The 14,915-nt window shown below is 37.1% G+C and overlaps 1 protein-coding gene across 2 annotated transcripts in view; it reads left to right on the forward strand.

Moving 5' to 3' along the window:
• ZFPM2 (zinc finger protein, FOG family member 2) overlaps positions 1-14,915 on the forward strand; it is a 453,888-nt gene that overhangs the window by 213,777 nt on the left and 225,196 nt on the right. For both annotated transcript variants that reach the window (XM_004771329.3, XM_004771330.3), the window contains one exon: positions 13,447-13,565. In XM_004771329.3, coding sequence (XP_004771386.1) covers positions 13,447-13,565 — 119 coding nt within the window. The remainder of the gene's footprint in view (positions 1-13,446; positions 13,566-14,915) is intronic.

Here is a 14,915-nt window from a genome sequence, read left to right on the forward strand (position 1 = left end):
GTATATATGTACATATATGTGTATATATATGTACATATACACATACATAAATATATATCTGTGTGTGGAGGAACATTATTCAGCCACAGAAAAGAATGAAATCTTGCCATTTCCAATGATGTGGATGGAGCTAGAGAGTGTAATGCTAAGTAAAAAAAAGTCAGAAAAAGACAAATACTGTATGATCTCACTGGTATGTGGAATTTAAGAAAAAAAATAATAAACAAGCAGAGGGGAAAGAAAAGGGTGAAAGAGAGAGAAAGACAAATCAAAAAATAGACTTAACTGTAGAAACAAACTGATGGTTATTTGATGGGAGGTGGGTGGGGGCTGGGCCAAATAGGTCATGGGGATTGAGGAGGGCACTGGCTGTGAGCACCGGGTGTTGTATGGAAGTTTTGAATCACTATATTGTACATCTGAAATTAACAAATTACTGTGTGTTTTAAAAAAAAAAAGAAACAGTAAAAGAGGAACAAATACTATTTTATCTAAAATTAATGTATTTATAATATTGAACAGAATTTGTTACCATCAGCTATAATTTCCATGTTCTTCAAACTGTTATTTATGGCAACTTCCAGTCATTTGTTTCTTCCAACCTAGGATTACTTTTATCTCAAGGCAATTCTTTTTAATTCATTGACCCTCTGCCTTACAAACAATTTTATTTGTAAATAATGATGTGTTTAAATGTTTATGTTAACATTGTATTCATTATGAAAGAGATTCTTTCTGATCTATTAAAGGAAAGAGATGATTTATACTGTCTTTTGTCAGCTTTCCCTCCTCTGAAGTGCCATTCCTGATTTCTCTGAGTTGCCTCCTTGGGAGTCTTTATTTCTTGCTGGTCAGATTTTATCTTTTGCCATACCAAAAACTTCCTAAGTCGAGTCATAATTATCTCACCACCATTAGAATAGGTCGCATAAGGAGAAGATCCACGTCAGATTCATGCTTGCATTTCCAGTATCCAGCATTGTGCCTAGCATTATGTGTTCAAGAAATAATTTTAAATGAGTCTGTACTTCTTTAAATACAGTTTTGCTGAGTCCCGTTTTATCAATACAGATAGTCTGAAAGTAATTCTGCTTGCAGAATTTTAATACCTGGTGAGCTGTCATAGCTCTACTGGGTCATGTCCCAGATGAACCTAGGCAAGAGTTCCTATGAAGGGTCCCTCCCCGGAACTGATGTTTTCAGAGGCAGTTGCTTCGACATGGAGGAAAGGATCAATCCTCAGGTGGTGCCAGAAGTTCTGAATCTCTGGAAACTACACACACAAATAATAATACCTACCAGCCCGCCTAGCTGCTTTCTTTCCTCTTTCTCTCTCTTTCTTCCTCCCTCCTTCTCTTCCTCCCTTTCTTCCTCCTTCACGATTGGGTATTTTTGTATCTCACTCATGTTGGGAAGGAGCAGATCCAAGGAAAGTGAAGAAAAAGAGAGAGGAATTCAAGAGGAATAACATGAGCGTGTCACAATGGAGAGCACATGGTCCTGCTGAGCCCCCTGAGTGTTAAATGTGGGATACAGAAATATTTTACAGGCTGGAGATATTGTAAATACATTAATTTTAGGTAAAATAAGCTGGAGAACATGAGGGCATTGGAGATTCTAGTTTGTGGTCACTATATACAATTACTCACCAGGAAGTTTTCTTCAGAGAAAATGCTCTCAACCAAATGAAAAAGGAAGGAGTTGTTTTGAAATGTTCACAACGTCTTTTATACCTATATTATTAGGAAGGAAGGCTTATGTCGTTTCTTACATTAGTATTGATGTGATATATTTAATCAGATTTTCAAGTTTTCATTTTATTTATTTCATACGTACTTTCTCTGAAGAATGATCACCAAGGATGGGGGCGGGGGGGCAGGTAGGAAACTCCACTGTTTTAAAACCGTGTATCTTAGATTTCGTCTCTCTGGAATTTTGGGGGCAGAAATGTAAAAGTTTATTGTGAACTCTGATAATCATACAATAATTTTGCCACTCCGCCCTGTAATGCTTGCTCAATGTTTTGTTTGTTTAATCTTTCCTACCACCTTGCCTTCTTCAAAACGCGCCCTGTGGCCCCAACCTTCAGGCACTCACATTCTGCTTTCCAAATTGACTGGCAGCTAATCTTATAAATGAATCCATTCTAATGGTTGCTGATATGATACTAGGGCTTGAGGTCAATCCTTCCACCTAGTGAAGTTGTTAAAATTTTTTAAAAGAGGCAGTCTGATAAACTGAAATGAGCATGAGAACACCAGCAAAACAGGGTTGGAGTCCTAGTTTCACTCCTAATTTTGTGATTTAAATAAGTTATTTTAATTTTAAGCCCCAGCGCAGTAAATAGGATAGTACAATTTTACCTCCTCTACTTACATTCTCAAGGAACTAACTATTATGGCGGTATTATAAAGTGAAAAAGTACTATATACAACATTGAATGATTTAAAGACCTCCTTAGAAACAATGACTTAGCCCCAAAGCAGTGAAGATATATATAGTTTCTGCAACTCTACTAGGTACAAAGCTTTGTGGGATATGTAGGAAGTACCACATAGAGAGATAATAAATGCATGCAGATCCCTAATATAAGAACAATGATGAAAAATATTAGAGTTAAAATCAAATACTGTAGGAGTTCAAAGGGATCATCACCTCTGAACTTCTGGCCAGGAGAAGATGTCTGAATCAGGGAGGTGCTCCTTTAGGAGGTAACAGATAGAATTCCCAGAAAATGGTAGTTTTGTTGTTTTTATTTTTTTTAATTTATTTTTTATTTATTTTCGGCATAACAGTATTCATTATTTTTTCACCACACCCAGGGCTCCATGCAATCCGTGCTACTTTTTTTTTTTTCATTTAAGAGTTTATTTATTCATTTAGGACGTAACAGACTTCCAAAAAAAAAATTGGTAGGTTTTTTTTTTTTTTAAGGAGTTTATTTATGTAAAAGAGAGAGAGAGTGAGCACGAGTAGGAAGAGGGACAGAGGCAGAGGGAGAAGCAGACTTCCTGGCGGGTAGGGAGCCTGATGGAGGACTCCAGCCCAGGACCCTGAGATAATGACCTGAGCTGAAGGCAAAAGCTTAACTGACTGAGCCACCCAGATAGCCCCCCAAAATGGTAAGGTTTAAGCATAACACTAATGATGGGTATTTAGAGCGATATATCACACAGCAAAGGCCTTTGAAATACAAAAGATTGACTATGACTATACTCAAAAAAAAAGAGTGTCAAGATTACTTTTGGCAAAATTACTCTTGTCAGTTATGTGTAACTTAAAAAGGTATACAACTGTAAAGATAAACAAGCAATAATAAAAGGCTTCAGAATTACTAGTAAATGACAGCAGCTTTCTTGATCTAGGAATTATATTTTTGGAAGTATCTTCTGAAATTAATGATATTTTCAGGAATATGAGTTCAAAATTTAAATAAAATAAAGTTAACAGCTTTGTGCCAGCATCATAGCCTACATATTAATGTTTCCGTAGGTGAAAGGATTTTCAAACCAAATAAATATACGCATGTATTGTATTTATTGAAGAATGCCAAACAGTAAGAGAATTAAGTGACTGATACTGCACAACTTTTATTACTCCAAATTTGTAGACCCACATCAAGATTTCATAAAACATTTTGATATTTTATGTAGTGAATTGGTGATTATCTTAGGGATGAACTCGAGTATTCTAGGATCTGTACTCACTGGCTACATGTTAAATTTTTGGTCTCTTGATTGTGCTATATCCCACTCTATATTCTTTTAAAAAGTGATACTTGTACTTGTTTGCTGGATAAAGAATTAAAAATCCACAATGGAATATCACTTTCAGACTGGTCTTCTGCACATTTATTCTTGGCTGAGAGTACTTCAAAAGTCACCTCCCCACGCCAAACATAGACATTTCCTTCCAGGTGAAACTCATCTTAATCAAAATCAGTGCTTAAGAATGTTTATCGGTTAAAGCTCATCAGCACATTTTCATCTCCATCTACACCATTTCACAACGTTAAAAAAAAAAAAAAGGACTCTATCTGGATTAATATGGTTATTGAGCAAACCAGTGGTGTTTAAACAACAGCAATGACTTGTGAAAATTTCCATTGAGTGCCCGCTTTTTCTAGATTCATATATGTAATGTAACCTATGAGAAAGTATGCAGTTTTAACATACAGAAGTCGATATTGCCTAAAATTTAGAACTCCAGACATCAATAAGGGCCACGGATGATCTCTAGCAAATGTTCTTTAAAAGCTATTTCTAACTTGTTTTTAGTCACACAGGATCTATGGTTGATGTGTCCCCAAATTTTCTCTTTTGGAGTTTTTCCTCCTGAAGAAAACAGGCCTTCTCTGTCTCACCAGGGCCCTACAGACCCTGCCCCGTCTATGGACCTCCTGTCCATAGCTCGACCTTGCCCCTTCTATGGACCTCCTGTCCATAGGTCGACCTCCTGTCAACTAACTTCTGGATGTTGCTTCTCTGCTGCTGTTTTCTGTGTCTGCTAACCCAGACCTCTCCCCTCTATGATGTTTCCTCCCTCTCCATAGCTTCCAAAGCACACCCCGCTCTGTATCTCAAGATTTCAATCAGGAAGTGGGATTGGGTCAGCCCGTGACAAGGAGTGGTGTCTAGAAGGTCAGGGAGGGTTTCTGGCAGCAAAGAAGCACACGGTGCCAGGTTGCTTGAGCAAGAGTGGTAACTCCCTCCTCCCTCCTCCCCGCAGCTGAAAGGAGTCCAGAAACTTCAGCTCCGCCTTGCAGGGACACTTCCAAACATTTGCAAAAGCCAGTCATACCCCAGGTGACTATTTTCAGACACCTGGGATGAGCTGTTTTTTTGTTTGCATAAATAGACCATAGGGCAAAGGACAAAATAGGGGAGATCCCCCCCCCATCTTGAGCATGGTTTCTGCACACAAAGTTTGATTTTATATATATTCTGGTTTTATTTCACATCATGGTTTTAAAAGCATCTTGAATCTTAAACCATCTTTTAAATTTTAAAATTTAAAAACATCTTGAATTTTCTACTTTATTACCCATGATCTAACTACCTAGAACCACATTTTCTCTCTTCTATTTCTCTCTCTCAAAGATGATAATTTACAGGTTTCAGTAGGCCTTACGGTAGAAAGAATATCCAAACCTATCACAGCCTCAGAATGAATTCTCAAAGCCAGCCAGAATCAGAAAGTAAAAGACGCCCGAGTTTGTATTACAGGCTGATCTAGGGTAGCATAGGCATGTAAATTTGCTTCTTAATGCCATACACATTGATTTCTATGACGTTTTAAGAACTATAGCCAAAGGGTATGTTTTTATTCTTGAAAAATGCAGTGATTTAACTTGCTCTAGGTTTTAGGCCATTCCAGTGTCTTGTTTTGGAGTTTGTAGTCAGTGAATGCATGAAAAGGGAATGTTTCTATTTTGCCACCACCATTATGTTATCTTTTCCAGTGCAATTACAAGCTAATTCAGGGCTCTTTGTGTTAGACTAATAGCTTCTGATTCGCTGCTGTCACCCAGGACCTCTTCATGTACTTTTAATAACATCTGCAGTGGCCCCCAGCACTCACCTAGGGTGAGCATTTTTCTCTAAATAGAGACTCATCTTTGGCAAATCATTAATGGAACATCAAAAAGATCCCATCTGTTAGAATTACATATGGCTAAGATCAGAATTATCAAATATCTCATTTTTTTTCTTTATTCTTTTTTTTTTTTTCTTTTTTCTCCCTTCCTTATCCACACAATAAATGTAGTTGTCAGCAGGATAAGTTCATGTGCCGGATAAGGTCACAATTTCATTTAGTGACAACTTCCAACAGTACGAACTTACAAGGTTCGATTTATTAAAGAGTCAGAAGGGATAAGATCACTCCATGGCCAGCCTGATTTATCAGGGTTTGACTGGAGTACTTGAATAGGGAATGTCGTATTTCAAGTTTATGTTCAAAACTGTAGTTTAGTGTGCGTTATGACTGTATGGCTCAAAAATCGAGAAGGAAAATTAGAAAAGGCATCCCTAGAAGGCGATGTGAAAGCCACTTACGGACAACTATCATTTCCTGTGCCAATACGCGCTTTGAGATGGCTCAATGCGGCATGATATAAATGGCACTATTTGTCTAAAAATGCAGATGAAACATGCTGTTATTAGTGCCTGAGGAAACACACATATAGTGGCGAAGCTGCGGTTTGGCTGTGGAGATAATCAGCAGTGAAATGATCATCTCTCCTCTTCTGTATCCGGGGGGCAGCTGTTAAATGGTTAAACCATAAAATAGCGGGAGCTCGGCCATACTTCAGCCACCTTGGCTGACTTTGAAAATGTTTTGAGATTTTTAGAATCTTTGAGCGCTTTTTGAACTCAGCATGACTTCGGGGCTGTCCATGTTTGATACCATGATGTATAATGTTTTCCAACCATGGAGAAAATATAAATACGGCTTCTGCCGCTATAGCCTTCTGTTATAGTCAGGCCTGATAAACATTATGAACTAATTCATGTGGTCCGCTTTAAAATTTGGTTATATATTTCAAACCCAAGTTCAAACCAATCCAAATTTTATTTTCAGCAAATGAAATAGGATCTTCTGTCATCTCGTTTATCGGCAACCATGTCCGTCTACGCAGTCCGAGCCAAGAGTTAAGGGATGTCCTTTAAATGCCATATACATTTATGTCATCAATTTAATACTGAATTCAGTTGAAGCAGGATGGCTGATAACCATGCTAAAAGACCCACAGCTTGTGTGTTCGCCTTTGGTACACTACCGTTTTCATAAACTTTGCCTCCTAAAAGGCATCAAAGGGACCTTATGTAAAAGAAACAAAACAATGGCTCCATTGTACCTTCAGTAAAATAAGATTTGAGGGTATCTCTCTTGACTTTAAGTATTTTCTTTCCACCAGCAAATTTCTTTTATTTGTGAAAAAAAAAAAAAAAAGGTGGCTTGATATCTTAAAAGCTGCAGTATGTTTGGTAGTGATTTCGGACTTAGGGCTTTTTTTTTTTTTTTTTTCGGTGAGGCTATCATAAGTCTTTGAGTAATCACAGACTTTTAAAAGTATGCATTATCAAGAAGATAAGAGAAACAGCCCTCAGCACTAACAATATTATCTTTTACCAAAATTGATTAGTCCATCCTATGTGTCTCAAATATTTTGTGTGAACTTACGCAGCATGTTAATAAAAAAAAAAAAAAAGCTTCTTTTTGAGGAATAGCTATAAAAATATGAACTGGCTGGGAGGAAAAGAAAAACCTTTATTTTTTCAGCCTGCTCCATATTTTACAGAAGAGGTAACGTAAATAAATGGGGTAAAATGCTGACCAAATGAAATATATGGTCGTTGTAATACAAAGAGAAGACACATATGAAGGCAACTTTTTATGTCCTCAAAATCAACTTTAACTCCACTAAAATTAAGTCTATGAACTTAAGAAAATCTTTATCCAGTCGACTATGCTCAGTTTATATTTTGCCATTACCATATGCCACATGTTATATTGGTTACCAGAGGATATATGGAAATTAAAAACTATACCTGTAGTTCAAGATGCTCATATTCCTCTTGAAGTGAAAAGGGTTATCAAAGGGAGAGCGCTAGGGAGTCGTTAACTGCAACATTGTATGTAGCATTGGCTTATAAATGCCTTGGGAGTGCTAGGGCAGGAGAACTCCGCTTGTTCTGGAGTTCAGAGACATCTGGGGAAAGAGAAGAGCTTTGGGTTTGATCTTGCAACATTAGTGGAGTTTACCAAGGCAGCCAGGAGTACAGAGTATCTGCCAGGTAGCAAGAACAAGTCTCAGAAAGATGGGGGTTAAACGGAGCATGAGGAGGAAGGTATAGTGAGGAAGACTTTCTTGACTGGATGGGAAAAAATGTATATATTCTGAAGAGCAGAACAGAAGACACCATGGAGCAGTTTTGTGGTTAAGATTCAGGCACAGATGCTCAAGTTGGGATGGTCAAAAAGGAGCTACGAGAGAAAGTTTTACCACAGTGAGTGACCACGGAGTTGTAGTAAGTTTATCCTGACAGGAGTTTGGAACCTGAATTGGAGCTGTCGAGTGAAATGAGGCTGGTCCAAAATCTAAACCTGAGTTAATGAACCTGGAGAATGCTGCTAAGAAAGGGGAATCCAGAAGATTTTTGACAGGGAGATGAGCCAAGGTGTGGGCAGTATTGTGGGTGGAAGTGGTAAGAGGGGCTGTGACCACAGACACTGCAGAATGGTTAGAGGGGATGATGGAAGTATGTGGACATGCTCTCAGATTGCTTCCGTGAAGTAGTAAATATTTATTAGGCACTTTGCATGTTGTGTGAATTAAACCTCTCTTGCATGTTGTGTGAATTAAACCTCCCAGCAGTCATAGGAATTCCTTTTTTGAATGCAGAACTGAAGTTCAAAAGGTTAAGAATCACATGGCTCGAGTTCATGTTCGTCGTATGGCTTGTTCAACTGACAATTACTTCTCCCAGTCAGGTTTAAACTCATTCCAGTCTGGGGTTTGGCCTCCAAACTCCTTTCACTCCAGATACACATGATTTCCATGTCATCAAAAGGGACCTTTCTGGTTCTTTTCTCACTCTCATGAATTCTCAGGTTACTTGATTCATCCCTCCTCCTTTACACATTCTCAATCAACCCATTGGCAGCTATATCCAGTTTCTTTTTTATTCTCTTGCATTTTTTCTAAGTTTCTTTTTTTTTCTTTTTTAAAGATTTATATATATTTACTTGAGAGAGAGAGAGCAGAGAAAGGGGCAGAGGGAAAGAATCCCCAAGCAGATTCCCACTGAGCATGGAGTTGGGCTCAGTCCCAATACCCGTGAGATCAGGACCTGAGCAGAAACCAAGAGTCAGATGCTCAACTGACTGAGCCAACCAGGCACACCACTTCTAGTTTTCTGAGCCTGCTCCTCTATCACTCTGCCTTTTGAAGATTCTTAGAACTCTGCCCTAGGTCTTCTTACTTTACTCTGATACACTCTGTCCCAGATGAACAATCTATGGCTTTTGTTACCATAGGCAAGCGAATTTTAATTAACGAATAAAATACCAAAATTGATCACTCTAGTTAAGACCTTGCTTCTGAGTCCCAGGCTTGTACCTCCCCCCCTCTTGCCTTCCTTACAGCCATTTTTTTTTTTTAGATTTTATTTACTTATTCATGAGAGACAGATTGAGAGAGAGAGGCAAAGAGAGAAGCAGGCTTCCCATGGAGCAGGGAGCAGGATATGGGACTCGGTCCCAGGACCCTGTTATCATGACCTGAGCCAAAGGCAAATGCTCAACCCGCTGAGCCACCCAGATGCCCACTTATAGCACCACTTTGACCTCAATATTTCCAAACTATAACTCCTCACTTTATCCTTAAAATCTTTTTTTTTTTTTTTTGGCATGTGATCCTTATCTCAAAAGGTACATGACCATTGGCCTGCTTACTTAAGCCAGATACCTGAACATTATTGTTGGATTTTCCCTTCTCTAACTCCTAAGATCTAAATAATCACTAGGTTCTATGATGTCTACTTCCCAAGTCTTATGGGTTACATTTCTTGAAATTTGTCCAGGGTCCAGGCTTGTTTTGTTTGTGGCTTTATGCTTGGGCATAACCTACTGCCTAATATTTGGTAGATACCAAATAAATACTAGTAGAATGAAAGAATCAATAACCTAATGCATGGAGGCAAAAACAAATGAATAAACAAATTAAGAATTGGAGATCTGTTTCCTGATTTTAGAATATCTGATCTTTTCAAGTTAAACATCTATTTTCATGATAAACTATTAGACGTGGGTCTTTGACCTACAACCCCAGTGTTCTTTTTACCCCTCATGATACATCTGGGGAAAGAAAATCATGGTGTCATGGACACCTTACCAAGTAGCAAGTGAGTGCAAAACCCTCTTTACCAAGGACAAAACAAAGACTCAGAAAAGATAATTTTTCTATTCAAGGCCCTTTAGCTGGTTATTGATAGAGTTGGCTAAAAGTTAATCTTGTTTTTAGTGCAATAATGTTTTCTCTATTTCATGGCACTTATTAATCTTAGAAAAATTTAAATAGTATATTGCTAAGCAACATCGAAGTTAAGTTAAATATAACTTACATTTATGCAATGTCTTATTTTTCTATTATTAACCTGTGCAGCCTTGGTAGTGTGTAAATGCTAATTATTTGCCTTGTGCTTGAGGTTTTCTTTAACACTGTTGTGAATAAATGAATATTTTTATTTAAATACCTCAGCAACAGAATGGATTTCCCCAAATCTCAAAATAACTTCCTTATAAGCAAGAAAGAAGACTGGGATTTGCCTGTTTGCCTAATAAAGTTGAAAAGATTGTCTTGTTAGCCTGAATAGTTATTGGGTCTTCTGTTATGGTCATGTTTAAGAACTCATAAAAGTAGTTTTGGTTTGCTTAAAATTTTAATGCATAGGCAAAGACACCTCAAGAACTTTGGTGATATTTAGGTATCACTTTATGATCTGCCCTAAGTTTGTAGTTCTTAATCAATTAAAAGAAAGAGCTACTTGTAAATCCACAGGTGTAGATAAGAAGTCACTGCTTGACTGAGTCTGAACCCTTTTCAAATGAAACATGTCAATGGCACAAAGAGAGGACAAATTATTTTTTTTTAAAAGGTTTTCAAAGATCCTCTGATTTCTCTTAAATGTGACTTAAATGTGACATGACTTTTTTTTTTTTTTTGGTGTGTAAAAACAAACAAATTATTTGGGCATCATTTTTACATTGAGAAAAACATTTTTACCTAGTGTTTAGCAGAGGAATTGACATGTATTTTATATTTAAATGATAATTTGTAAAGACATTGCTTAAAATTTAAGGAAGTATGGTTGAAAAACTCAAAGAACTACCAGAAATTAAAGTTTCTTTTCAAATAGAAAAAAAAAAATCTTAAAGATTTAAGCAAGTACATGATCACATATGAATATGAGTATATACATTGAGGGACATTTTCCACTGAGTCGTCCCTGACATCATAGTAGATTGCTAGCTGTCCTCTGTGTTGGAGAATTTTGTGAATGAGGCCTCTGATTCCACTGCATTAACCAAAAATATTGTACAGGATGAAAAACATTTTCAGGGGAAAATCTCAGAAATGGGTTTGTTATTCTACCTACAGAAAACAAATTATTTTTTCCCATATTTTCTGGACTCTGTATTTGATACTTAAGCATTAATACATTATTTGTTGCAAGTATCTTATTTATAAAGCAACATTTCAGAAACTCAGACTTATAGAATGTTTTAGCAGTCCGTTTTCCTAATTACTGATCATCATACCAGTATATCAGAATGAAAAGAAAAGGAAGGGGATGTGTGTGCCTATCTTAATGAGTTTAATGAGTTTTTCCATTTTTAGTGCATTTGACAAGTGGGAGAGAGAGGGAGTGTGAGAAGGTGTTGTCCTTGAATTGACATTGTTTACAGTGAACCTGGGATTGTTACTTCCATTGTATCTTCATTGTCCCAATACAGATAAATTTACATTTTCATAATGGGCATAATGGAACCATGACACAATATTTTTTTTTTAAAGATTTTATTTATTTATTTGACAGAGAGAGATCACAGTAGACAGAGAGGCAGGCAGAGAGAGAGAGAGAGGGAAGCAGGCTCCCTGCTGAGCAGAGAGCCCGATGCGGGACTCGATCCCAAGACCCTGAGATCATCCCAAGACCCTGAGCTGAAGGCAGTGGCTTAACCCACTGAGCCACCCAGGCGCCCCATGACACAAAATTTAACTGACTGTGATTTACATACTTTGATTTCAGTTTTCAGGATGAGCAGTAATGAAAATGTGAAAAGAAATATCTGGTATTTTTAACCGGTGTTAAATGGAGGAGACACAAATGTAAAGGAATGGAGGAGATATCTAACTGAACTCAGGTTGATGGTACTGCTTGTAAAAACATCAAGATCAAATCTACATATTTCAAGTTATAGACTTGGAAAGAAATGAAGGCCAGAGTAAGGCAAAAATTTTAGAATATATGATCATGTCATTTAGAAAATGTAATTACTGAATACATTGTGTTTTATTTAGAACTTTCCTTAGCTATCCGTTGTATGTGGGCTTCTAGTTATACTTCTTATTAATCCATTCCTTCCCATTTTCATATCTACTCTTGAGCCAGGTGAGAAGAAATATCAATTAAAAAATAATAAGTTGGGGCACCTGGATGGCTCGGTGGGCTGGGCCTCTGCCTTCGGCTCGGGTCATGGTCTCAGTGTCCTGGGATCGAGCCCCGCATGAGGCTCTCTGCTTAGAGGGGAGCCTGCTTCCTCCTCTCTCTGCCTGACTCTCTGCCTACTTGTGATCTCTCTCTCTCAAATAAATAAACAAAATCTTAAAAATAAATAAATAAATAAAAATAATAAGTTATATTATTAAGATTAATGTTTTGAAATATAAAGTTTTTGCTATGATAATACGGTATGGTAATACTATCAGGACATAAATATCATAGTTTTAATTATTTAAAGGGAAAGACTCCAATTTCTGATTGAGATTTTGTTGGTTTGTTTATCCCAGTTTTTAGGCTGATGGTTATTCTTTGAAGTTTTGAAGACTTTATTTTTTTAATAATTCATTTATGTCTTAGATAAATTTCTTAAGGGAGCATTTTATGAATTCCTACTTTATGCCAGTATTTATACTGTCTTTACTTCCTATTTCCCTTTAATGATCCTAATGTAATAACCTGGAGGGAATGAAAAGAAGAAGACCATCCCAAACTGGCTGTTTTATAAGGTTTTTTTTGGTCCAAACTGTTTTGGTAACAAAGAATCTGCATCAAGTACCAAAAGTTAAAAGGTAATGAATTTGACTAAGCAGTTTTTTAATTTGGGAAAATGTACATCTCTACTTTTTGTACATTGTATTTCATCCCTTAAAACTAGTGGTAATTTCAGAAAATTACCCAGTGCTTTCAAAAACTCACCAGATATTGTTTAACACGAGTCTTAAATAACTATAATAAAGTTATTGCATAAGGTATATATCTTTAATTAAAAATTTTAATTACTTTGATGATCAGATATAAAATTTTAACTCAGCACCATTGTCCTCGTATTTTTTGCCTACTTGTTTTTTACATTAGAGCAGTGCCTTTTAAGGTGTTATTATTTCACTAAGTAATAACAGGACTTACTAAATAGAATTGACTTCTGTAGATGAGGTGTAGAAAGAAGTTGGACTAAATTCCAAATACAATTCTAAGGACAAGTTTTCTTTTCCTCTCAGGATAGCAAGATCAGTTGTTTTTCAGACAAGCGTAATTAATGATCTTAATACAAATCCCGAGAATATCGCGTGTGTAAAGCAAACACACAAAAAGAGCTGGCTGTGGGTAAGGCACACGTGAAAGTGCTCCAAACACCTCTTGTTTTCATTGTCTGCAGGAGAGCTGGAGGTATTTCAGAAAGACGGAGAACGGAAAATCCAGAGTCGGCAGCAACTTCCTGTGGGAACAACCTGGGGGCCATTTGCTGGGAAGATGGACCTGAATAATAATTCCTTGGTATGTGGATGTTCTGAGACGGTTGACTCAGTATTTTGTCATAGCTCAGAAATGATCTCTGCTTGCTTCCCAGGGAAATCACTAAAAATAACAGTTTTTTCTTTTTCATGGACCACAAAACTTGGATGTTTTCCAAGTGGTCTGTCTCTGACAGTAACACATGCAGAATTTAGAAGGAAACAGGTTAATCATACTAAATGGTTGTTTAGTAAGGTAATTTATAAGGTTGTTGCTTTATCTGCTTAGCCAGACTAATACTACTCACACTTAATAATATATACAAATGCGTTTATTTTTAAGATGACAAATTAATTGTCATACATTACAGGTTTACATGAAGAACAAGAAATAAACAACCTTGTTATTCCTTGGTAATATTATTTGTAACTTTAAGAGCAAAGATGAATGATCAGCATAATAATTTTTGTTAACCTCTTTGGAAAATCTCTGTAAAAACTTCCCCTAGGTAAGCTTATAGGGATAATCGATGAATTCATTGTTTTAAAAAGTAGTGGAAAGTGTGGATACCTTTACACTTCATTTCTTTATTGCATATTTTAGTTTTCTGTTGCTGCTGTAGCAAATCACCTACCACAAACTCTGTGGCCTTAGAACAACACAAATGTATCATCTTGCATTTCTGCAGTCTGAAGGTTGACATGAATCTCACCGGGCTAAAATTCAGTATCTGCAGGACTGAGTTCCTCTCTGGAGTCTCTAGGGGTGAATCTGTTTCCTTCACATTCCCAGCTTTTCCCTGGCTGCCCACCTCTCTTGGATCATGGCCCCCTGCCATCTTCAAAGCCAGCAATGGCTGATTGAGTCTTCACCATATCCACATTCTGACTCTGAGTTTTCTGTATTCCTCTCACATTTAAGAACACCTGTGATGATAGTGAGCCCACCCGGCTAATCTAGGCTAATGGTCCTATTTTAAGGTCAGCTGATTAGCGATTTTAATGACAGTTGCTTCCTTAATTCCCTTTTGCTGTGTAAAGTAACATTCTCAAATTCCAGGGATTAGGGCATGAGGACCTCTCCTATTTAAATGATAACACAAGTGATAAAAGTTGGGGAGAAAAATGTTTTATATTATTCAGGAGAGCCACAAATTATGTATATGAAATGAAAGTCTTTCTCTCTAAACGCCACTTATATGGAAAGATCTCACGGCAGCTAAATGATGCACTCTGCACTGTAGGGACATAAAAACTCCCAGAGGGGTTTGGACAAAAGTACGGAACTCAGCAACATTGCATTCCTTCTTCAATTTGTGACGTGTAAGAGATTCTTCTTCAGGTCTATTCCACGAAAGAAACTTGTACATGCGGATTTCTGCTTATTCAGTGC

The sequence above is a fragment of the Mustela putorius genome, unplaced genomic scaffold (assembly GCF_011764305.1).
Source record: "Mustela putorius furo isolate JIRA1106 unplaced genomic scaffold, ASM1176430v1.1 tig00000228_pilon_pilon_pilon, whole genome shotgun sequence".
Classification (NCBI taxonomy): domain Eukaryota; kingdom Metazoa; phylum Chordata; class Mammalia; order Carnivora; family Mustelidae; genus Mustela; species Mustela putorius.